The sequence below is a fragment of the Stegostoma tigrinum genome, chromosome 27 (genome assembly GCF_030684315.1).
Source record: "Stegostoma tigrinum isolate sSteTig4 chromosome 27, sSteTig4.hap1, whole genome shotgun sequence".
NCBI lineage: Eukaryota > Metazoa > Chordata > Chondrichthyes > Orectolobiformes > Stegostomatidae > Stegostoma > Stegostoma tigrinum.
In genome coordinates, this window is record NC_081380.1 from 27,063,678 (window position 1) to 27,090,173 (window position 26,496).

The following is a 26,496-nucleotide window of genomic DNA, read 5'->3' on the forward strand; positions in this document are numbered from 1 at the left end:
CAATTGAAAATCAACTACTAACAAGCTTTTTTCATTGTAGCATCCTTCCAAATAGATATCTGGTTTTTGTGGGAGCAAGAAACTAAGTTGGAAGTGTCAGAATGCCCTTGCATCTGGGCTACAGTCCAACTCTGCCTGTTTTGAGAGAGTCCCAAACTTCCTGAGGCTTTATCAAGGGGCAGAGACCTGTAACATTTGTTTCCACCTGTGTAACTACAGCATGTATCTTCTGGTTGCTTTCACAGGTAAAATATTCCTTATGTCCACTGCAGGGGAAATCAACAAACAGTGGTGTCACTATATGCTTTCCCTTATACTGTGAAACTTGGACTTAATCTATAAAACTAGGTGTCATAAAAGGATAGAAGGACACAGAAAGGAAATATCTTGCATTTTGTGTTGATAATGAAGCAGTTGAATCACTTCAAAATTATATGCATAATAATTATATTGGTATATTAACATATATTGCTAGCAGGATTAATGATCCTGGTGTTCAAGTACATGCAACTATGTCCTAATATGGTAGATGGCAAGAATTACAGATGTTGGATGTTAGAGTCAATACAGTATGGAGCTGGAGGAACACAGCAGGTCAAGCAACATCAGGGGAGCAGAAAGGTCGACAGTTCAGGTTCACACCCTTCATCAGAACTATGATGAACAGTCCTGACAAAGGGTTTAAACCTGACATGTCAACTTTTCTGCTCCTCTGATGCTGCCTGACCTGCTGTGTTCCTCCAGCTCCACATTGTCCTAACATGGCAACAATGTCTCCTTAACACATAAACACTCCAACTCTGCAGTTCCTCACATCAGCACTGAGTACATACAAACATGACAAAACTTTGGTTCAGCTATAGAATTGGGAATACAGTATCATTGATGGTGTTGCTTTGTGCAATCTTGCAGAGTCTTCTTGTACTGTCAAATACGGTACTTTCCTGGTCCTGCACCTGGGGCTAGGGATCACTTAGTTGAAACAAATGCAGAAAAATCAGCCTTTAAGAGAGAACATCCACTTTTCTTTATAATATTGTAAATGATTATCAATTGAATGAACTAATTTAAGAATATGTGAGACTCAATGCCCAGTTTTCCACATCTTGTTATGCACCATATATAAAACCAGGAAAACCCCCAAGAGGAATTTTGGTGGGTACCTTGTTCTAGTTTCCATCTCAGATGTTTGCTCTTTATTTTTGTCCAAAGTCAGCAGTGTGAGGCACAAAATCTTCAACAACGTTTTTCTTCCTGGTTACAACAGAGGTTCAACCCAATTGACATTAAAGTGAGCTTCAGTTCATGGGAATGTTACCTTTTTCCATTGATGACTATGACATGTTGCAGGATGAAATACATGGGAAAGGCTTGACAGCAGTATTTGCAAAGGGACAGGGTTCCTTGCTGGGCATATCACCTGAATGACATTTCTCTTTAATCTCCTAACATTGATATGCATTATAAAGGCAATCGTAAGTTGCTAGTGACATTTTGTTGATGTGAGAAAACTTTGGTTAAAAATGAACGCAGTGCAACATGTAACCTGTTAGAATGGCAGTGCGGCTCCCTGTCATTGACAGCAATTAGGCTTGGATTTCTTTGCATTTTTAAACAGGTTTGTGTCGTTGTTGTTGATGCCTGTGGAGAAACAAAGTATTAAAAAGGTAAACTCATAAGTTTGTACATTCTGGCTGATAATACATTACAACAAAAACAAATTCAGAATGAACAACTTTACAACCTGCTCTTTTCTGTACCTCGATTCAATTTTCTCTATTCAACTAATGGGGCGGCACGGTGGCTCAGTGGTTAGCACTGCAGCTTCACAGGACCAGGGACCCAGGTTTGATTCCAGCCTCGGGCGACTGTCTGTGTGGAGTTTGCACATTCTCCCCGTGTCTGCATGGGTTTCCTCCAGGTGCTCCAGATTCCTCCCACAGTCCAAAGATGTGCAGGCTAGGTGGATCAGCCATGCAAAATTGCCCATAGTGTTCAGGGGTGTGTGGGTTATAGGGGGATGGTCTGGATTGGATGCTTCAATGGGCAGTGTGGACTTGTTGGGCCAAAGGGCCAGGTTCCACACCATAGGGAATCTTATCCAATGACAACAATGTCTATTTTAAGCAACGTCACCAGGCATGGAAATGCTCTTATGTCAATTGACAGCACACTTACCCTGGCAATTTGGCTGCTAAGTTGGATACTGTCCTGATTTGCTCCAGCTCGGATATCACTTGTAATCTTTATATGCAGAGCCCCAATTACTACTACTAAAAGAGCAATGAGATACCCAATGAAAGCATACACTACCAATGCCAATTGGTGAAGATGCAACTTCGAGTGTAACACAGCTTGGTGAGCAAGTGGCTGTGACAGATTCCAAACTGACATTAGAAGCTGAAGTGATTCAGAAGAGGCAACTTCAAGCAGAACATGACTTCTTTATTATTCCAGTAAGAGTTTTTAATCACTGGGACAGAGATTGTGTGATAAAGCGAACTCTGAACAGCAGAATTGAGGAAGTGAACATGCTTGGTTGAACAAGTAATGCAACTGCTGCTGATGACTAAAGGAGTGAAAACCAATCAACAAGTTGAAGTAAAACATTTACATGCTTCAGCACAAATCTACAGGCAGGTCGAGAATAAGAATCAGCTGATCACAGGTCTGGTGCATTCAACTTCATGGAAGTTACCATTGAGAAGAGACAACCAATATCCAAATGAATCAAGACACTGCGAGGAAGGAGCTGACTGTTCGGAGACTCAAGTACTACAGCGAAGCAATTGCCCATTTGACAAAGACATTCTCCATGAAGGGCGATTAAACCGCCTCCAGTTTAAAGGGGCCGACAAAGATCAAGACTGTAAGGAAGACAATAAAAGACAGGGAGAGCAAATACATCACTTGCTAACCCTGGTGACAGATACACACACACAGACACACACGCACGCACGCGCACACACACACACACACACATGCACAGACACATACAGACGTGCGCGCACAAACACACACACACACACACACACACACACACGCACAGACACTTACAGACGTGCGCGCGCACGCACACACACACACAGACGGACAGACACACACACGCACACAGTTAAAAAATGAATAGTTTCCATTACAAGAGGATGATTTTTATAAATTGTAAAATTCTTAAGAGTTCCTAGGGTGTCCTCTCGGTGTAAGCTTTAATCTGAGACCACAGCTGATCAGTGGCATGTTGGATCAACATTAGCTGTAAATATTTCTCCTCTCTACTGAGTTTTGTCCTTTCTGAGAGAGAGGAAGAGAGATAAAGTAAGGAAGGAAAGAAAGAAAGAGATACGAGGAGTCAAAGAGAGTCAGAGAAACAAACAGCGACAGAGAGAGACAGAGTCAGGGAGGAACAAACAGAGACAGAGTGAGAGATTTTTCCAGTTCTGGTCACAAGCTCATCTCCCCTGCTTTGCTGAAAACAATTCCTTAGATATATGTTATTCATGTATCTCCACATCTGTAAGCATTGTCATAAAGCTGCATATTTGTAAGCAATGGTCTTTCATCACCAGTATGACTCTTATCATAAAGGTGTAAATCAAACAGGAGATACAGCTTTCTTCATGCCTGACTGGTTTCAGTCTCTTCTGATAAAAATATTAGTTTCACTTCTGAATGGTTCTTGTTTAATGCCAGTTTCATGAAGCTTGGCTCGACCGGTCGTCAAGTGTTTACTGTGGTCGTGTTTAAGGCTGTGATTCTTAGCCTTCTAAAATCATTTCGAAAGTCCAATGTTACAATCAGATAATGGAAGTTGATAATCCATAATTTATCATTTTTGTCACAGCAGTGTGGTGAGGGCTATGTAGTTGAGAATGACATCTCACTGCAGGATGTTGGAGAATGTTGAAGAATGCTTCCATGCCCATCTAGATAGATATTTTAAATAGTTTTCTCTGATGTTTTCCTTTTGCTGTCAGTAGGCTAATACACATTCTCAGTTGGCACGGTAGTTCAGGAACATTTTTGGGGGTGCATAACGTCCAAATGAAATTGACGGCTGACTTTATTTGGTTTTGGAAAGATTCACATCTCACTGTTTCGGGAGAAATCTTATCACATTTGAAACCATTTCTCTGTATCCCCAAAGGGATGACTTATCACTGCTGCTGCCATTACTACCTCGAGAAGCTGAATAGCTACCACGGAATAGGAATGACATTGTACTTTATTAATGGTCATACTTACGAACAACATCCCCAATCTTCCTGGGGCCGGTCTTTTCTAGCTCAGCCAGTACATTAGCTTCGAAGGTCAACGATGCAACCCTGAAGAAGAACTCTTTTACATTCTCTCCTAATGTCAATGACGAACAACACATTAGCATTCAGTTGACATGCTACAGTGCATTTTACTGGTACAGTCTGTTGTACAGAATGATAACTTGCTTCCAAAACATGCATGTCAACACTGTGATGTAGTGCTGCACATATACATGCACAGTGGGGAAATGCCAAATAAAGAAGTTTAGCCACTTGACCCTTAAAGCAGGAGAAACAAGGAAGACCAAATTCCCTTAGTTTATCACACAACTTTTAATGCATAGACGCATAGTTTCTTTGGAAACTGCCTGTGTGGCATAATTATGCGTAGTCCAGGGAGGTTGTGCAGATGATAGAAAATTTAAATACCCAAACATTGTAACTGTCAACAATAGAATGTAGCCAAAGTCCCACTCCTTCATTAGAGAGAAACAGTCAGTGGTGAGTTTAACATGAGAGTCACCAGGCCTCAGGTGAGGGGTGAGGTTAAGAAGGCAGTACCTTCACAGGAAATCCTAGTTAGTGCAGGAATTGAACCCGTGCTGTTAGCATCACTCTGTATTACAAATCAGCCATCCATCCAATTGAACTCACTGACTCTAAGTTCTATCCTCAAAACATTGTGTCTGAAGCGCAAATCAAAATATACTGCAGTTCACTGGGTACACTTTAAATATTAACATGGTAAAGGTGAGTAACAAGGAAATGAAAAGGATATGCAATTTTAATTTTGAAAAACCCACAAAATAGTAACAGATTGTTGAATTGGTCAGCTGCATTTTGTGAAGAAATCCATTAATACAACATTTAACAAAAACAAAGTTGTTGGAAAAGCTCAGCCGGTCTGGCAGCATCTGTGGAGGAGAAAACAGAGTCAATGTTTCGGGTCCAGTGACCCTTCCTCAGAACATTTAACTTATTCAGTTTTGGCGGGCTAACAGTATAAGTTTGAATAAAATAATTCACTTCCTTTCGGGTTTTTGGTATGATCTATTTTAGACATTATGTGTATTGGAATTTTGGCATCTGAATAGATTTACGTAGTTCTGGATGTGAGTTTGCTCACTGAGCTGGAAGGTTAGTTTTCAGACGTTTCGTCACCATTCTAGGTAACATCATCAGTGAGCCTCCGACGAAGCACTGGTGTTATGTCCCGCTTTCTATTTATCTGGTTAGGTTTCCTTGGGTTGGTGATGTCATTTCCTGTTCTTTTTCTCAGGGGACGGTAGATTGGCTCCAAGTCAATGTGTTTGTTGATGGAATTCCGGTTCAAATGCCATGTTTCTAGGAATTCTCGTGCATGTCTCTGTTTGGCTTGTCCTAGGATGGATGTGTTGTCCCAATCAAAGTGGTGTCCTTCCTTATCTGTATGTAAGGATACGAGTGATAGTGGGTCATGTCGTTTTGTGGCTATTTGATGTTCATGTATCCTGGTGGCTAGCTTTCTGCCTGTTTGTCCAATGTAGTGTTTGTCACAGTTCTTGCAAGGTATTTTGTAGATGACGTTCGTTTTATTTGTTGTCTGTATAGGGTCTTTTAAGTTCATTAGCTGCTGTTTTAGTGTGTTGGTGGGTTTGTGGGCTACCCTGATGCCAAGAGGTCCGAGTAGTCTGGCAGTCATTTCGGAAATGTCTTTGATGTAGGGGAGAGTGGTTATGGTTTCTGAGCCCGTTTTGTCTGTTTGTTTGGGTTTATTGCTGAGGAATCGGCGGACTGTGTTCATTGGGTACCCATTCTTTTTGAATACGCTGTATAGGTGATTTTCTTCTGCTCTGCGTAGTTCCTCTGTGCTGCAGTGTGTGGTGGCTCGTTGGAATAATGTTCTAATGCAGCTTCGTTTGTGGGTGTTGGGATGGTTGCTCCTGTTGTTCAGTATTTGGTCCGTATGTGTTGTTTTCCTGTAGACGCTGGTTTGAAGTTCCCCATTGGCTGTTCGCTCTACTGTGACGTCTAGGAATGGCAGTTTGTTGTTGTTTTCCTCCTCTTTTGTGAATGTTATGCCAGTAAAGGGTATTATTGATGGTCTTGAAGGTTTCCTCTAATTTGTTTTGTTTAGTGATGACAAAGGTGTCATCCACATAGTGGACCCAAAGTTTGGGTTGGATGATTGACAGAGCTGTTTGTTAGAGTCTCTGCATTACTGCCTCTGCTAAGAACCCTGATATCGGAGATCCCATGGGTGTACCGTTGGTTTGTCTGTAGGTTTTGTTATTGAAAGTGAAGTGGGTGGTGAGGCATAGGTCCACTAGCTTGATGATGTAGTCCTTGCTGATGAGGTTGGTGGTGTCTGGTGTATGTGTCGTCGGTTCTTCTAATAGTGTAGTCAGTGTTTCTTTGGCCAGGTTGATGTTGATGGATGTGGACAGGGCTGTTACATCAAAGGAGACCATTATTTCATCCTCGTCTATCTTGGTGTCTTTGATGATGTTCAGGAATTCTTGGGTGGAGCGAATTGAGTGGCGGGAGTCTTCTACTAGGTGTTTTAGTCTTTGGTGTAGTTCCTTGGCTAATCTGTAGGTTGGTGTTCCAGGTAGCGACACTATGGGCCTGAGGGGGGCTTCTGGTTTGTGAATTTTTGGTAATCCGTAGAAGCGTGGTGTGTTGGATCCATCTGGTTTCATTTTTTGGAAGTCTCTCTTGTTTAATTCTCCAGATTTTTGAAGTTTTTTGAGTAAGGCTGTGATTCGGCTCTCTAGTTGTGGGGTTGGGTCTATCACCACCTATTGGTAAGTGTCAGTATCTGCAAGCAGTGCATTCGCTTTCTCAATGTAGTCTGTTCGGTTTAAGATGACTGTCAAGCGTCCTTTGTCTGCATACACCAGACACCACCGACCTCATCAGCAAGGACAACATCATCAAGCTAGTGGACCTATGCCTCACCACCCACTTCACTATCAATAACAAAACCTACAAACCAACGGTACACCCATGGGATCTCCGATATCAGGGTTCTTAGCTGAGGCAGTAATGCAGAGACTCTAACAAACAGCTCTGCCAATCATCCAACCCAAACTTTGGGTCCGCTATGTGGATGACACCTTTGTCATCACTGAACAAAACAAATTAGAGGAAACCTTCAAGACCATCAATAATACCCTTTACTGGCATAACATTCACAAAAGAGGAGGAAAACAACAACAAACTGCCATTCCTAGACGTCACAGTAGAGCGAACAGCCAATGGGGAACTTCAAACCAGTGTCTACAGGAAAACAACACATACGGACCAAATACTGAACTACAGGAGCAACCATCCCAACACCCACAAACGAAGCTGCATTAGAACATTATTCCAACGAGCCACCACACACTGCAGCACAGAGGAACTACGCAGAGCAGAAGAAAATCACCTATACAGCGTATTCAAAAAGAATGGGTACCCTATGAACACAGTCCGCCGATTCCTCAGCAACAAACCCAAACAAACAGACAAAACGGGCCCAGAAACCATAACCACTCTCCCCTACATCAAAGACATTTCAGAAATGACTGCCAGACTACTCGGACCTCTTGGCATCAGGGTAGCCCACAAACCCACCAACACACTAAAACAGCAGCTAATGAACTTAAAAGACCCTATACAGACAACAAATAAAACAAACGTCATCTACAAAATACCTTGCAAGAACTGTGACAAACACTACACTGGACAAACTGGCAGAAAGCTAGCCACCAGGATACATGAACATCAAATAGCCACAAAACGACATGACCCACTATCACTAGTATCCTTACATACAGATGAGGAAGGACACCACTTTGATTGGGACAACACATCCATCCTAGGACAAGCCAAACAGAGACATGCACGAGAATTCCTAGAAACATGGCATTTGAACCGGAATTCCATCAACAAACACATTGACTTGGAGCCAATCTACCATCCCCTGAGAAAAAGAACAGGAAATGACATCACCAACCCAAGGAAACCTAACCAGATAAATAGAAAGCGGGACATAACATCAGCGCTTCGTCAGAGGCTCACTGATGATGTTACCTAGAATGGTGACAAAACGTCTGAAAACTAACCTTCCAGCTCAGCGAGCAAACTCACATCCAGAACCTCAACCTGAGCGACAAATCTTCTCAAGATTTACATAGTGTTGAAAACTGGTTCATGAGCACCATCTGCTGGAGTTGTTCAGCTAGTAACTTGGGTTTGGCCTTTCCAATGAGAATGCACATAATCATAAGGAAATTCCTCAGTAGATTTTCCGGACAGAATGCTGTAAACGATGGAAAGCTTATTTAAATCGTTCATCCACACTTTCCACTGAAGTTTCAATGGCTAACTGGGGGAAGATTGATTCAGCAAACATTGGCTTTCATTAACAGGGGGATTGAGTTTAAGAGTCGTGAGATCTTGTTGCAGCTCTATAAAACTTTGGTTAGACCGCATTTGGAATACTGCGTCCAGTTCTGGGCGCCCTATTATAGGAAAGATGTGGATGCTTTGGAGAGGGTTCAGAGGAGGTTTACCAGGATGCTGCCTGGACTGGAGGGCTTATCTTATGAAGAGAGGTTGACTGAGCTCGGTCTCTTTTCATTGGAGAAAAGGAGGAGGAGAGGGGACCTAATTGAGGTATACAAGATAATGAGAGGCATAGAGAGAGTTGATAGCCAGAGACTATTTCCCAGGGCAGAAATGGCTAGCACGAGGGGTCATAGTTTTAAGCTGGTTGGTGGAAAGTATAGAGGGGATGTCAGAGGCAGGTTCTTGACGCAGAGAGTTGTGAGAGCATGGAATGCGTTGCCAGCAGCAGTTGTGGAAGCAAGGTCATTGGGGTCATTTAAGAGACTGCTGGACATGCATATGGTCACAGAAATTTGAGGGTGCATACATGAGGATCAATGGTCGGCACAACATCGTGGGCTGAAGGGCCTGTTCTGTGCTGTACTGTTCTATGTTCTATGTTCTATGTTTACCATAAAAAAACACCCAACAAAATGTAAGGGCATGTGGTGAATGAGGGCGGGGGGTGTGATGCGGAGTCAGTAGGTTTGTATACTGAATGGAAAGTCAGGACAAATAACACAATACTGTCCAAAGCTAGAGGTTCTGAGATGGCAGTTAGAGCCTAGGAGAGGTTCAGTGAGAAGACGGATGAGTGTTCCAAGTGCAGGGATAATTAAGGTCCAGCCACAGACGATGCAGGAGGAGGAAGGAGGAAAAATAAAATACTAAGAGATGTGAGACACTCAGGGCTAAAACACTGCAAAAGACACGGCGGTTCAAATTTGTCACTAATATGTACTATTTCTAGACAAAAGACATTTTTGTCCAAAATACAAATGTTGCACAGAAGTGTACGTGCACACACCAGCACTCCTGCCAAGTGCGCACACAAGATATTTGGAATGATTTGCCCACAATTTTGTCTTCACTTGTTCTCATTTCATGTTGCAATATTAACCCTATAACATTGAAATGTTAGAATGGCCTCAATTTCATCATCTGTACTTCCCCCGTACAAAACATCTCGTCAATGCAAAAGATTTGGTCAGTCTTAGAATGGCAACAATCGCATTTTTAAACAATGTGAAACTAAGGTTGCAGTCTTGAGCGGTTAACAGAGTCATTGAGGGTGATTGTAACTTATGTTGATATTACCTGCTCATAATATCACAGGACTTAAAATGACCCCAACGTGTTTAAAAACAGGAAATAGTCCACTGTTGAACCATACAATCACTTCACTCAGAAATGAATTAACATTTCAGATTAACAATATCCAAAATCGTACATAATGGGGTTTTGACTTTTCTCAATATGAAGCTAACCTAAATTCACTTTATACTCACCTGTCAGAGAGGACACTGCCCAATATTCAGCTTTTATTTCCTTGGCAATTTTGATGGCATCTTTCTCTATCAAATTATACTGGGCAGCTGACTGCAAAAAACAAGGAGTGAAATATTGTTTAAGCAATTTGAGCAACATGTGTCTTACATTCATTCTACTTCAGGATCTTCAGGCAAGTAGACTTAGCATTGAAGGGGGTCAGCTTTATCTTTCAGGGTGGAATACGGCACATTGAGTGGTCAGACCAATCAGAAGATTTGGACACTTCTAAGCATTGGCTTTGATTAGCATATCCCTTTCTGACTTCTCATTCAAGTGGCTGGGATACCTACACCTAGCCGTCTATACAGCTGTCAAATTCATAAAGCTACCGCACCCCAGGGAACTACAGGGCTGCGTCCCACCTTCGGATGTCTGGCCATGGTGAAGGGATGTGTGTGTGTGTGTGTGTGTGTGTGTGTGTGTGTGTGTGTGTGTGTGTGTGTGTGTGTGTGTGTGTGTGTGTGTGTGTGTGTGTGTGTGTGTCAGCATGAGACGGCAGATAGTCATAAATGTGAGGTACTGAGGGTTACTGCACATCCAAAACTAGAAGAATCTTTGTTTTTACACAAAACAAGCTAACAGTCACATAAAAGAGCAGTGGAAATGTAAAATTCTCGTCCCTTAACACTGCGATTCTATGTTAATTGATCGTTTGATGACTGAAATTGATTGATATTTCAAATAAACACAGAAAGTACTGGAAAACGCAGCAGCTCAGGCAGAGGTGGGCAGAGAAACAGGGTCAATGTTTTGAGTCGAGTATAACTGCTTCAGAAATTTCTTCGGCTCCGAAGCAGACCAGTTTAACTGAAAACATTAACTCTCGTTTCTTTCTCCACAATTGTTGCCAGACTTGCTGAGATTTTTCTGATCTTTCTGTTTCAGGTTTCCAGAATCCACAGTATTTAGTTTAACTTGCAGTTAGTTGTCTGTTACGGTCTCAAGGAAAATGGCTGACAGGATTTTAAATGAAGTGGAGGTACAGAGCAAACATGTTCAAAATGACTGACAGAAGAGGAGTCACAGAGTCTTAGAGTCATACAGCACAGTAACAGATTCTTCGATCTAATCAGTCCATGCCAACCATAATCTTAAACTAAATTAGTCTCACCTGCTCACACTTAGCCCATAATCCCTCCCAACATTTCTGATTCATGTACTTATCTAAATGTTTAAACTGTATGTGCATCCTTCACTTCGTTTGGAAGGAGCTGAAAGACTTCTGTTCCTGAGTTCTAAGGACATACAAAATCCTAACTTTCAAACTTTAATGTTTGGAACACAGGAAATAAAACTGATTATCTCTCTATTTAAATAAATAGCTAACTGGAGATATTTTCTACTTACGCTAAGGTCTTTCTTTGTCCCAACTAAAAACAACAGGACAGAGGTGGGGTCATTTTCCTTAAGGGCATCTCTCAACCATTGTCTGAAAAAAAAAGCACCAAAACAATTATTAAAAAGATAAGAATGGCAACAGTCAGATCTACAAATAAGCACACCACTTCGCTGATTTTGACCTTTTATTCTAAAAGCTAATTTGATATACTGAAATCTTTAGTTATCATGTTATACTACTTATTTCTATGTGCTTTTCTGTTAAACAAAATTCTACCAAAAAACTATTTAAATACTCTACACTTTTCAAGAACAAGTGTCAAGGAGCAGAGAATGATGGTGAAATGAAAACATGTGTCAGATGTGACAATGAATGTAACAATTAAAGGTCTATTGCCACGTGGTCAAATAGTGCTACTCCAAGCAATGTAAGATTCAAAACTAGGGATTTGAAATCCAAACATCAACCTGCACAATTGTTGTTTAGAGTACATCTCCAGGGGATGTGTATCACTCATGGAGATGCACACCAGATTACAGACAATCCTCTTGCCTTGGAGTTACTTAAGGATAGGAGCTGGAGTTTAGCGTCAGTATTGAAAGTTGCTGGTGGAGATGTATGCAGCTAAACGCTACTGTCCCCTCTTCCGCTTAGGCATGGTTACGCTTTACTCGCATTTGCACAGGTTTAACACAAAATAAAAATTGCACTCCCACCCACTGCCATAAGGAGAACACTGGACATCTGTCTTCAAGACAGTCCCCATATAAATTCCAGATATACTTTGCTGAATGCCCTTATCTGACACATATTTACGTCCAAAAATGGGTGAATGTGCCCACATCAACCAGAACTGCCTGCCAGGCAGCAGAGTTGGGGTCAGCAGCATAGCAGTAATGTTACTTGATTAGTAATTGAGAGGTTTGAATTTAAATCCTAACAAGGCTGCTGGAGAAAATTAAATTCAATTGATAAAAAAAACTGGATTGAATATTATTAATAATGATTATGAAATGACTGAATCATTGCAAAAACCCACTGCTATCTAAGTTCACTGATGCCCTTTGGGAAGGAAATCTGTTGTGTTTACCTGGTCAGCCTACATGAGACTCCAGAAGCACTGTAGCAGACTGTTAGATGCTCTTTAAAATGGCCCAGAAAGCCACTCAATTCAAGGGTAATTAGAAATGCACAATAAATTCTGATCTTGCCAGTAGTGCCTCATGCCAAGCCTGAATGAACAAAATGACGAGTGTAGCGTAGCTCTCAGTGCTTTCGGTTCCCATCTGCATTTTTAATGCCCTCTTTCACAATGTTAAAAGAAGCTGAGTACTTGTTTGAATCAAGGCAAGATTTAATTGCTGTTTAGTGAGCTGAATGCACAAGAAGCATTGTAGCCTTTCACTAATTCACCTTACAAGCCTGTGAGCTCTACCCATCTTGAAGGACAAGGCACAGAGTTGGAGACAAACATGAGAACACCATCCTCTTCAGCTTTCTCTTCAAGCTATACATCTGATTTAAAACTATATTGCCACCTCTTCCTCGCTGCCAGCATAAATCCTGCACCAGTTGGAACTGAAACAGTTTATGGGGTTGGTTCACCACCGCCTTCTCAAGGGCATTAAGCATGGGAAACATATTTTCAATTAGCCACCAAGTCACACACCTCATGAAAGAACAACAAAAAGTACTGGTTCCGGTCCCCACCCACAACTCTTTCTCTGATATATCGATGATACCAACGGTGCTGCTTCCCTCTCTCATCAGAATTGGAAAAGTTCATCAATTTTGCTTCAAATTTCTATCCTGCCCTCACTTTCACCTGGTCTATCTCTGACTCCACCCTTCCCTTCCTTGACAACTCTGTTTCCATTTCTGGGGATAGACTGGCCACTTAATATCCACTATATCCCACAGCTTGCTGGATTATATGTCCTCACACCCTGCTTCCTGCAAAGACTCCATCCCATTCTCTCAGTTCCTCCATCTCTGTTGCATATGTTCAGATGAGGCCAACTCGAAAAAAGGAGCCTCCAAAATATCCATCCTGTTCCTCAACTGAGGATTCCCCAGCACTGTTGGCGATTAGGCTCTCAACCGGGCCCAACCCATCTCCTGCACTTTTGCCTTCACCCCCTCTCTTCCCTCCTGCAGCAGTGATAGGCTTCCCCTTGTCCTTACTGACTATCCCACCAGCATCCACATCCAGAAACTCATCAGACGTCATATCTGCCATGTACAGCGAGATGCTACCACCAAACACATATCTCCCTTTCCTCCCTTGTCAGACTTCCACAGGGGTCGTTCCATCCGGGACAACCTGGTCTACTCTTCCTTCACTTCTAAGTCTCTCCCAGAGTCCCACAGCCCCTTGCACCGCAACAGCTGATGGCATAACACCTGCCCATTTACCTCCTCCCTCCCCAGTATCCAAGAGCCCAAACATACCTTCCAGGTGAATCAGCACTTTACATGTACTTCACAGAATCTAGTCTAATACGTTCGCTGCTCACAATGTGGTCTGCTCTACATTGGTGAAACAAAGCCTAGAATGAGTGACTGCTTCGCAGAACATCTACGTTCTGCTCGCAGAAAAGACCCTGAGCTACGTGTTGCCTGCCACTTTAACACACCACCCTGCTCCCTGGCCAACATTTCTGTCTCAAGCTTGCTGCAATGTTCCAGTGAAGTTCAGCGCAAGCTGGAAGAACAATACCTCATTTTCCACTTGAGGACCCTGCAGTCCTCCCATCCCCATGCCCCCAACCCCACACACCAGGCCTTGTTACCATGACCACTGCCTATTGTTAGTCACTAATAGTCTCCATTAAGAGCTATTCAGTCTCCCAGCCAGATTCGTATCTAGTCCTTTATCTGTCCAACTGTTCTTCTCTCTCTTTGGGCTCTATCCCCAACTATTCTTTACTCCTTTCACCGTCCTACCACTGTATCTTCTGCATCTAACCCAACATTTTCTTAGCTACTATCAGTTGTAAGGAAGGGTCACTTGACCTAAAATGTTAACTCTGATTTCTGTTCACAGATGCTGCCAGACCTGTTCAGCTTTTCCAGCAACTTCTGTTTTTGTTTCTGGATTGAAGAAGACCAGGTTTGCAAATTCAGCCATTCTGCAAGTTTCAAAAGCACATGGACACGCATACAGGAAATCTGGCATTTCGGGTTGGGACCCTTCTTCAATGACCCGAAACGTTAACTTTCCTGCTCCTCTGATGCTACCTGGCCTGCTGTGTTCATCCAGGTCCACATTGTGTTATCTCTGACTTCAGCATCAGCAGTTTTTAACTATCTCTGGACAAACAGACAGCAGAATTATGTGACAGGTATGAAATGGGAGACACAATCTGCCCTTGGTTTAACCTCCAACCAGTCAGGGCCATCCTGTTTGCTTTCTTAAGCACAACGATGGATAAATCTAGTAATCAGCTGCATAAACATAAAGCCCTGTTAGCTCAAATAACTTTGATGCAACTGTCACCTTTAAAACAAAGTTGAGAGCAGGAGCGGACTTGATTATTGTGCATAATCCATGATTAATGACAAAAGAATGATTTATTCCTTCTTTTCCCTGCTTTAATATTTACTTTTCTCCCTTTTCTTTGAGGGGAAACTCCTGTTCAATTGAAAATAAAACAGAACGTGCAATTATTAAGAATTCTGAGCAAGTCCAGGGTGTTCCAAAGGACCTTACAGCCAACTAGATACTTTTGAAGTGAGTTGACATCTACTACAGTCAATATTTCCCTTCCTTCCCCTGAACTTCTGGTGGGTTGTACCAGCCTCTTAGTCTGGTAGAGGTTGGAAAATAAACAATGTCTTCCTTAGCACAGTTAAGTAAGCCATGATCATCACAAATCCAGGTACGGAAGGAAAAGGTAGGAACATTTTTGAAAGCATCAGCAAGGAATATTCTAAGACATCTCTATGAATTCAAGAATAAAGCAAAGTCTTCATTTTGTTACTTACTTTACGTGATCCAATGATGCTACGTCATTGACATCAAATACAATTATTATCGCTGAAAAAGAGATTGCATTTCGATTATTATTTTTATGTTACAGGAAATGGAATTGTTAGCAAAAAATTGTTCAAATCATATCGAAGAAAATAATTTAAAGCCTCAGGTGGGATCTGAAAAAAGTAGTCTTCCGAACTGTCAGAAGTTTCAACTTCTGTTCCAAGCTTAAGGCTTTCTCACATCGTTCACTTATTAGCAAAACTGACCTGTCGTGATGGTCGGCCCTTGTTAAAACAATATTCCAGGACTACGTTTTTAGAGATATCATCAGTCTTCCACATTATGGTGAGAATTAGATTCATAGAATCATCAAATCCCTACATTGGTCCACTGACCCTCTTAAGAGTATCCCACCCAGATCGACCCCTCCCCTCCCTAACCCCATAACCCCATATGTGGTTTTTACTACAGCTTATGCACTTAGTCTGCACTAAGCTGGACACAACTGGGGCAATTCAGCATGGCCATTCCAATAACCTGCACATTGTTGGGCTGTGGGAAGGAACAGGAGCACCCGGAGAATACCCATGCAGACATGGGGAGGACGTGCAAACTTCACACAGACAGTCGTCCAAGGTTGGAATCGAACCAAACCACTGTGCCACCATGGGCCGCCCTGCTATTATAACACCATTCCTGATATTAGGTTCATAGTGAATTGTACCACCATTGTACACCGCTCCTGGTTTATTCTTCAACACTTCAAGTGGATAACCCCACCATCAGCAGAGAAAATTATTTCAGACGCAATTCTCTAGTTCTTCCTACTGGAGATTTGTCAGGTTTCCATCTTACTCCCAATTAGAATTTCCAGTAGATACAGGCTTCTAAGGGTGATGCTTCTTTCTCGTATCTGGAGAGCCCCAGCAGGGTACATTCTAGCTAAGAATGAACAATGGGGGAAACGTCAAATTGTGTCGGACACTTGTCCTTCCTTCTGGAAGAGGTGTGATGTACGACAGAGAAACCGCATGCTTCTCTATTGCCAGTGAATTCACGTACAAATATAAAATCTCCAACTTCAGTCCCAGCTTAAGCCCAGATAACAACAGCTGAAAAGGTTTTTAGCTTAATCCACCTACCACTTTACTGCTCTAATGGAGAGACATCAACTGAGACTTTGTAACCTCGTCCCACGAACAAAGGCAGCATCAACCTGATGTAGCGGGATGGACTTTACAGGGTGTTGGGGAGACAGCGTTAAGGTCACCACCTCTCATCCTGGTAGAAAAGGCTACACTGCAGCAATGACATGACAGGGTCAGCACTAACAGGGGGAGATTGCTACTTAGGACTTGAGGATCAAATGATTGGCCAACGGTCGAATAGTTCGAGCAGAACAAAAATTCAACAGTAGCTGCTAGGATTACAAGGGAGTTGCTGGAAGATCAGTGAGGTTTAAGGCGAAGGAATTAAGAGCCTGAGCAAAGTGGAGGAGGGGGGTGCAGAGATGTGGGAGCAGGTGTTTGCACCCAAAGTGCCAGGGGACACTACATGGAGGTAGCCCCTTCTTTAACATTTTTTACACTGAAGTGGGGTAGAAAGTTGACCACTTGCTGCTTACTTTCCCCTGCATGCAATATTATAGCAACAGAGGTGAAAAGAGACCATGATATGGCCTTTAATTGGGAATTCACAGGTCTCAATAGGCCCAAGGGCAGGCAGGCTGGCTGAAGTTTTACCTTCAGGGCTCGGCAAGAAGGTGGTGGGATGGCCATCTGGTCTTCTCACCTTCAAATACAGCAGCACAGTGTGCGTGTGGTACTTGGGGGGGGGGGGGGGGGGGGGGGGGGGAACGGTGGTGGGCACGGCATCTAACTCACCCCAAAGTGTCCCCCTGGCTTCACAATCACTTGAGTTGAGCTTGAAACTGGGCACATATCTGTAAATCTGTTCCTGACCACAGGGTGGTGCTGCAGGTCTTGTTTTCACTAAGAATTCAATCTGTACAATTGTACCGCACCCCACTTTGCACCAACGTTACAGCACATTAATGACTAATAGATGTCTCAAAGCACTTTAACGCAGGAAGTTTAACATGATTCTTAGACTGTGATACAACAGGGTAGCTGATAACAGACTACTGACAGCATAGCACTTGAGGAGGGTTGATACTGGTCCAACTGGATCAGAGCATATCAAGGACTCAGTGTACTTGGAAAGAAACCCAATCTCCCTCAGTGCTTGATCTCCTGTTTCCCAGTTGAGCAATGCCCCAGTTTAAAAATTCTCATCTTTGCTTTCAAATTCCTCCATGGCCTCATCTCTCACTATCTCTGTAACCTCCTTTTGCTTCACCATCTTCTGAGGTACATGTATTCCTCCAGTTCTGCGATCCCTGGTTTTAAATTGCTCTACCGTTGGAGACAGGATCTTTAGTTGGCAGGCTCCAAGCTTAGAAATTCTCTCTTTATACCCCGCATCTTTAAAGATATTCCTTAAAGTCTCCTGCTTTGATCAATTTCTGTCAGTAGCCCTAATATCTCATGATGTTTTGGTGTTACATTTTCTTTGATAATGCTCCAGTAAAACACTCTAGAATTTTTTTTTCGCTATGGTTAAGGCACTATATAAATGCCAGTGGACACAAGGTGTAGAGCTGGATGAAGTAGCATCAGTGGAGCAGGAATGCTGACGTTTCGGGTCTGGACCCTTCTTCAGAAATGTCAGCCTTCCTGCTCTTCTGATGCTGCTTGGCCTGCTGTGTTCATCCAGCTCTACAGCTGGTCATCTCAGATTCTCCAGCATCTGCAGTTCCTACTGTCTCTGACATAAATGCCAGTGTTGTGGCTGTGAGTCACCCAGTTACATTATGACAGTGAGACATGAATGTAATGGACTGTGTTAGCTTGTGAATTCGCTCTGGGTTTGCCTGTGCTTACTCTCTTGAGAGTGGTATGGGCGTGTGGAGGGATTAGTATCTCTTTAGTCCTGCAGGAAGAATGTCTCAGAGCTCCGAAATTCCTGTTCTACATAACAACTTTCACGCTGACAGATGGCCCAGAAAATGCCCTGTTGTAGAGAAGATATTATTAAGCTGGAAAGGGTTAAGAAGATATTTACCAGGATGTTGCCAGGTATGGAAGGTTTGAGTAATAAGAACAGGTTGGATAGGTTGGGACTTCTTTCAGTGGAGCATAGGAGGTTGAGAGGTGATCTTATAAAGATTCATAAAATCATGAGGGGTATACATAAGGTTAATGGTAGGTGTCTTTTCCCTAGGTTAGGGGATTTCAAGACTGGGGGGGGCACATTTATAAGTGTGAGGAGACATTTAAAAAAGACATGAGAGACAATTTTTTTAAACAGTGCGTGGTTTGCATGTGGAATGAGCTTCCTGACAAAGTGGTGGAAGCAGGTACAGTTACAACATTTAGAAGTCACTTAGGTAAGTACATGAAGAGGAAAGATTTGGAGGGATATGGAGCAGGTTTGGGATTATGTTCGGCATGGACTGGCTGGACTGAAGGATCTGTTTCCATGCTGCATGTCTTTCTAACTCTGTTTTGAGGATATATTATTTGTGAGGTGTATTTCACTTCACCTTGAATGGGGAATAGAAGACTAACAATGAGAATGTGAGGAGGGAGAGAGATCGCTTTCCATTCAGTAGGCCTGGAATTCCAAGATGTACAGATTCTCTAGTCTCTTACCTCAGATGGCTCAACGTAGAACAAAGTTAGATTATGTACAATAATAAATTTTTTTTTATTTATGTAGCCTTTAGCCACGTTGAAATGTCTCAAGATGCTTCACATAATTCATTATTTACAAGTGCAGCGGCTAGCATCAAACAGGCAGATTTGAAGCTTTTCTGCAATATCAAACAAGCAGCAAATGAAATTAATGGTTTGCTGTGGTGACATTAGATAGTAAGCAGGAGAACTTGCTGCTCCACTTCAAATTGTGCTATTAGATCTTTTTTGATTACTCACGTCACAACTAATGTCTCATCAGAAGACAGTAGTTCATCAAAACTACATCAAAACTCCCTCATTGCTGTTTACATGCTGTTTGGCCTGCTGTGGGGTGAAGGCAGAAGGAATTGGGACCTACAATGTTTTGGCCGAGAGACAATGACTGAGCCAATCTGATAAGCATTTTTGTTACAACATAGTTAGAAAAAACTGTACTGTTGAAAAATGAAACTTGTACCTTGTGCACCTCTGTAGTACGTGGATGCGATACACTTGAATCTTTCTTGTCCTGCTGTGTCCCATCTATTAGAAAACATGTCCAGAATTTAGAATGTATTTCAGCATTATTATAATTCATAATGTACAATTTACCTGCATCCAAGTTTACCTTCAGCAATCTTATGAAAGCAAGACAAAGAGCAATTGTAGAGTGTGTGCAACTAAAGGAGAAGGTACACAGCACTCAGTATTGTGATGCTGACATACAGTGTGCCACAGTTTTGTTTACCAGGGGCATATCTTTGGCCTACTGAGTGGCAGCATACATGGCGCTTCAGAGCTTCCCCTTTGGTTTTACAGCATGCTGGATGATCTCCTGAAGGTATCTGGGACTGGCACCATTTTACAAACACGTGCCAGCAGATATGAATGTGGGTGGGGCATACAAAATCCAGTTGCTGCCCTGCCCACCACCTACCCACGTGCCCACAACTTGTACTAAATTACTCTGGGCCTACTGCGCCAGTTCATGGCCACTTAAGGTCTTCATGCTGCTGTCAGTAGTATTTCAACCACAGCAGGAGGGAGGCCGGATCATGTGGGAAGTCCAGCAGTTTTAGCTACACAGTGTGGTGTCAGACAAGTTCAAGGTGATGGGTAGGGTACGTCTTCTGGGTTCCTAGGAGGTACCTGTCAAAAATCATCTCCCCAGTTGCTTGGAGTCCTTTTCGTAGTCACTGCTCCTGGTTGGTTCTGTCAGCAAGGTAGAAATATTGGCCATTGATGGCCTGGCAGGTCTCAAAGGTGGGGCCTTCCTCCTGACAAAAAGGATGGAAGGGTTGCCCGAAGGTAATTAACACCACTTCCAGGGTGACATTGCTGAAGGACAACCACCAGACTTGGAAGTGCAACCTCCGCGCTCCTTCAATCACTCACTCAGCACCAGGAGGATAAGGAACACAGCATCCCATAAAATCCAGTCCCCCAGTCCCATTTACATACCTGACTCAGGTCCCTGGAGCAGATTTGAGGGACTAAACATTTTCTTAAAATTATGCTTCTATTTCTAGGAACAGAGTCTCTTAAAACAATATCTCTTGCTTGCTTCCTTATCAAGAATTTCTCTCATCTTTCACGTCCCTCCCAGGGAATCCTGCTTTCTTTCAATTTCCACCCATAACATGATCTCCCTTCCCCCATGTGAACAGAGTCTCTCTCTTTTTCGTTATTCTTGATGTCCTCATAGGGTCAGTATACTCGAAACCCTCATAACAGCTCAGCTTCATTGTACAGATTGGACCTAGCAAATACCAGGGGCAGAGTTCAAATATTTCCAGGAGATGGGACCTTTTCTGGGGCCTGGTTCACATGGATCTGAGGTGCCCTGACAGGAGATTTTCTGGAAGAAACAGACAATTAAGAGGCTGCCTCTGTGGTCGATATCCAATTGAGGTTGGTGGCTGTGATTCTCAGGCAGAAGTGAAGGAAATCGCAGGTAATTCCAATGAAAGCCAACAGTTCCCACTCAGAGACAGGGCCAGACAGAGGCATTGAGAGAAAAGTTCCTTCATACACTGAATTTGAACAGGACTCCAACCTTTTAAATGGGGGCTGCCTTATAGAACACTGCTCAGAAGATTGCCTGGCACTCTGTTTGACTGTTCTAAACAGCTCATAATTATTGTAGATTGGGATTTGGTTAGCTCAGTTGGCTGATGCACGGCTTCAATTCCTGCACTAGCTAAGGTTACCATGAAGGATTCTCCTTCTCAATCTCTTCCCCTCACCTGAGGTGTGGAGACCATCAGGTTAAACCACCACTAGTTGCCTCTCTCTCTCTCTAATGAGAGAGCTGCCCTATAGTCCAGTTGGACTATGGCAGCTTTACTTTCATTTTTATTTGGAGATGGTTATTGGGCAGGGATCGGCTGCTATTTTTGGAATCAGAAGTCAGAGTCCATTCACTGCAAGCCTAAAGTGTAGCTTCTCACACTTCTTCTTGCTCCGTCCCTCCAAATCCACCTCTCTAGCTGGTGTGACTCCACCTCGTGACCAGTTGAAATGGCAGGAACCTAGAGTGCTAAAACCCAGACCTGAAAATCAAGCTATAAAGAAACAACACAATTCCAGAAACATTGCCAGTTCTTGCCCCATCTTGTACTGTAGGATTGGACAAGGCTTATTTAATATCAGGTATTGAAACTCAAGGAACATTCTCTTGCAATATTACAATTTAGACAAACTCATTTACTCCACAACTTCAGATAAAAGCTTTTTTTTTTGCTTTTGCTAAAGTTCTGTTCTCGACAGAAAAGACACTAGCACTCCCCAGTCCATCAGTCAAATGGTGTTTACACATCTGTAGTTCAGGCAGAATGCCAATCTCAAGTGCATTACCAATGTACCCAATCCTGATTTCCAGGGCACTTCCAGCAGGGTTGTTAGAGGCTAATTACTGAGAACTGATCTGTCATTGCCAAATAAAAACCAGAGATCACTGAATACCGATTAGAGGTCGATCAGAGATCATTGACGACCACTCAGGGATTACTGAATGCTAGTTGCTGAATATTAGAGGTAACCTTCTATTGATTGCAATCTCAATCAGGGTCACTAAGTGCTACCAACATTGATTCATGAATACCGCCTTGGGTTACTGCGTACCAAACAGTATTAGGAATTCAGACCACCTAAACAAAATAGACCTAAGTAGTGCAGATGCTGGGAATCAGAAACAAAAAAAAGCAGAACATGTTGGAGAACCTCAACAGGTCTGGTATCATTTGTGGAAAGGAAGCAGAGTTAATGTTTTAGTCTAGTGACCCGTCGTCGGAACACAGCTCAGCCCACAGAACGACAGCAGGTCCAAGTGTGTTTACTTAGTGATATGGTAATATTTAGACAAGCCATTATACTCCAAAGGCCTACACTGATTACTCTCTTAACTGATCTATTGAACCTTCAACATAAACACTGTTTGTTCCTGCCAGACTGAGATGGAAATATAGCATGACAAATAAACAAATCATTTTACCTCCCCCAACTTTCTGAAGAGAGGTTGGATACAGTGTGATCTGCAACATTCCCCTCAACTCATTGCTTGCTGTCAATGCCTTCAGTTTGGACATGGAGTACATTTCTATGACACCACACTCCAACTGTATAACCTGCAGAAGCATCTGAGACACAGCAGCTGAATCCATCTAGTTCAAGGATGCACTAATACAGCATTCAAGGTGCAGCATAAAGGAATGCACGTTTCCTGAGCCTGGGCTTTACCACCATAATTCAGGGTAAAATGATGTCAAACTTCACCTGATGGCACTAGTTTGGCAATAAAACATCTGTGTCATTCACAGATACTATGGAAGGTAAATAAAGCTGCTGAGCTGGCTAAAGAGGCAGTCATGTGAAAATATCTCCAGTATTTCATTGCCTGTTGTATTTCTAGGCTTTGAGATGGGAATAAAATTGAAAGTAGTTTACGGCAGCAATGACAAGGAAACACAAGGAGAGAGAAGAAGACCCTGTCACTGGCACTAACTTTGAATTTAACAGCAGGCTCTCTGCTGGTGAAGGTACAAACATCAGTGTTTTTGAACTTCATTCATCGCTGTTTTCAGCCTGCCAACAAAAAAAGAGATTGAAACAACGGAGTGGAAGACCTTTAAACGGGTAGGCATGATCGCTTTCCTGGTCACGATACAATCCCTCCGCTGTATGACCTCCTAATGCAGGCTCCAGATTGCATGTGGGAATCCCCTTCTCACATCCATAACTGGTTACTTCCCTGCTGGGAAACAGCCATCAGCCAATCATCGGCAGATTGGCCTAACTGAATGGCGAGATCGCACAGACCACTCACTTTCTCATTCCTCCATCCTCGACCTGCTGAAAAGCATAAACTCCATGCTCTAAATTACTAAAAAAAGGCCATTCAGCCCAGGACCTACTCTTTGGAAGAACTATCCAATTATCCTCCTTCCCCTGATGCTTGCAAGGATTTCCTTTTCAAGAGTTTTCTGAATCGCTGTCTAAAAGTTGCTATTGGATCCCCTTCGACCATCCTTTCGAGGAGTGCGTTAAAGATTATAACTTTCAGCTGTGTGAAAAATTGCTTCCCAATCTCTCCCTTAGTTCTTTCGGTACTTACCTTAAATGTGGTTACTGACTCTTCCCCCCAGCAGCAATAGCGTCTCCCCATGTACTCTACCAAAGCCCATCAGAGCCTTGGACACTTCTATTAAATGTCCTCTTGACATGCTCCGCTCTAGCTATCACAGCTTCATCGAGTCTCTCACCTCCGAAACCATTCTAGTAAACCTACTCTGTATCCTCTTCAACTCACTGAAATTCTTCCCAAAGTATGTTGCCCAGATTTGGATACAGTGCTCCAACTAAGGTCTAATCAGTAACTTCTAAAGATTCTATGTAGCTTCTTTGCTCTTGTACAATACTTCTGTTCATAAAGCCAACAATTCTGCCTGCCTCCCAATGTCTTATCAATTTCTCCTGTCTCCTTCAAAGATTTGTAAAAAGTTCAATCCCCTGTGCCAACATCTAACATCCCCCTTTAAAATAGACCATTTTGTTTTTATTACCCCTCCTCATTCTTTCAACAAAAGTTCAGTACTTAACGCCACTCTGCATTAAGTTTCATTTGCCACAATCTCCCTTATTTCACCAATCTATCTCTGCTCTGCAAGCATAACAATTATAGTTGTAAATGTTACAAAATCCACAAATTGTGAGACCAGTTCAAATACTTTCCAGCGATCAAATCAGATACAGCTCAATGTTGGCAATTGGCTTCTCCAGCTTCATACGTACAGTTGCAAACTAAAGGGAACTCCCAATACTTCAAACCGCTCCATCTCAAAATCCACGCCGATAGTAGCTTTGTAATTCTTGTCAAATGTGTCCTTGCAGAATCTGAATGGCAAATCAAGGTACAGAGGGTTATGAAACATACATGATCTCATACAGCAACTGGTTATAAAAGCTGAAAAATGCAGCAAGGTCTCGCTCTCTCTCTCTCAGACCTGACTCTTTTGTTACTGTTAGTAACACTTCATTTTATGTAACTAGGCTTAAGTCCAGTTTAGGCTGTACTTACCGATTGATTAAACATGTTTTTCCAACTGACAAGTCTCCAACTACAATAATCTTGGAAATCTTCAACCTAAAATTAAAATGGATTGATTTCACATATCTCTTAAAAATGATGGAAAAGGACACTTTTTCATTTATTTCATATTTGCCAAATATAATATTTCCCCTCGCTCTTTTTGGAAGGCTGCTAATATTTGAAACAAACTCTTCACCACATTCATAAGATATTTCCTTGTCTGCTGGTTAAGTCTGATCCCTTTCAAGTAAAGAGTTTAATCTCCCACAAAATTAGCAAGCACAAATATTTCACAACAACAGAATCATCAATCAGACAAAAGATTTCAATCTGATTTGGCTGTCCACTGGTCTGACCTGTAGAAACATAGAAAATAGGAGCAGGAGTGGCCATTCAGCCCTTCATGCCTGGTCTACCATTCAATAAGGCTAGGGCAGTTCATCCAACTCAACACCATCATCCCACTTTCTCCCCATACTTTGATCACTTCACCCTAAAAACTGTATCTAACTCCTTCTTGAAAACATTCAAAGTTTTGTCATTGATGACCTTCTGTCGCAGTAATCCATAATGTGGAGCTGGAGAAACACAGCAGGCCAGGCAGCATACTGGAGCAAGAAAGATGACATTTCGGGTCAGGGCCCTCCTTCAGAAATTGGGAGGGGGAAGGGAGCTTGGAAATAAATAAATATAGAGAGAGGAGGGGTGGGGCTGGGGAAGGTAGGAGTGATGGTGATAGGTGAGTGTAGGTAGGGAGTGGTGGGGTGGGTGGGACAGATAGGTGGGAGAGAAGATGGACAGGTTGTGTCAGGTAAAGGAGGCGGGGACGAGGGAGAGGGTTGGACACGGGATGAAGCCAGGGTTGGGAGATTTTAATACTGGTGAATCCCATGTTTAGGCCATCGTGCTGTAGGCTCCCAAGGCTGAATAAATGTCTACTTCCTTTTGCCAACACTTAGACTTCAATGATCACCAATACTGTATTCATTCACTAATAGTTGGGCAAGATCTTACCCATAACCCAAAGTAAAGTGTTTAGATATTTTCTAATCAACTTGCTAGGACATGTTATGATTCATCTCTGGACCAATTAGGGCTTACATCCAGTCCTCATGGCTCAGAGACAGCGTCCTTACAAAAATTTGTTTATTTCTGTTTCATTTGTTCATAGGATAACCTATTCTTAATTGTTAAGGGTCAACCACATTGCTGTCACATGTATCAAAGACCAAGATGTCAGACTGCGCAATAATTAACAATGGTCAACATTAGTTTTTAATTCCAAGCCATATTACCAAGAGTGTCTACAAATAATTGCTTATTTATTTTTTAATCAATCTGTTCATACATATTTTTACACACCTTTGGAGCAGGTGGGACTTGAACCAGGAAATTGCTGTAATGTATACGGTAACACCACTGAACAAGTTGATTATGAAAATACCTGTCTCATCCACATCAGATCAGACTGAAAACTGTGCTGTTGGATCACAGGCACAAGATATGGAAGGAGCATTTCTGTAAATAAAAACTTATCAAAATGTATAAAGACTACTGTCGATCTGTATCTTTCATGACCTGACTATATAAATCATAACACCCAATGCTTTTATTTATTCACCATAGGCTGCAGCTCCTGTGTTAGCGCATCAGTACAGGGATTTCTACCATAACGTGTTTTGTTAATGCGAATT

At 42.4% G+C, this 26,496-nt stretch overlaps 1 protein-coding gene across 3 annotated transcripts in view; it reads right to left on the bottom strand.

The window, feature by feature from the left end:
* Positions 1 to 712: 712 nt before the first annotated feature.
* The window catches only part of LOC125464608 (ras-related protein Rab-34-like), a 46,892-nt gene continuing 21,108 nt past the window's right edge, over positions 713 to 26,496 (bottom strand). For all 3 annotated transcript variants that reach the window (XM_048557205.1, XM_048557208.1, XM_048557206.1), the window contains 8 exons: positions 24,791 to 24,856; positions 24,505 to 24,606; positions 19,694 to 19,758; positions 15,487 to 15,538; positions 11,508 to 11,589; positions 10,118 to 10,208; positions 4,243 to 4,350; positions 713 to 1,641 (listed from right to left, as the gene is read on the bottom strand). In XM_048557205.1, coding sequence (XP_048413162.1) covers positions 1,574 to 1,641; positions 4,243 to 4,350; positions 10,118 to 10,208; positions 11,508 to 11,589; positions 15,487 to 15,538; positions 19,694 to 19,758; positions 24,505 to 24,606; positions 24,791 to 24,856 — 634 coding nt within the window. In that variant the 3' untranslated portion in view covers positions 713 to 1,573. The remainder of the gene's footprint in view (positions 1,642 to 4,242; positions 4,351 to 10,117; positions 10,209 to 11,507; positions 11,590 to 15,486; positions 15,539 to 19,693; positions 19,759 to 24,504; positions 24,607 to 24,790; positions 24,857 to 26,496) is intronic.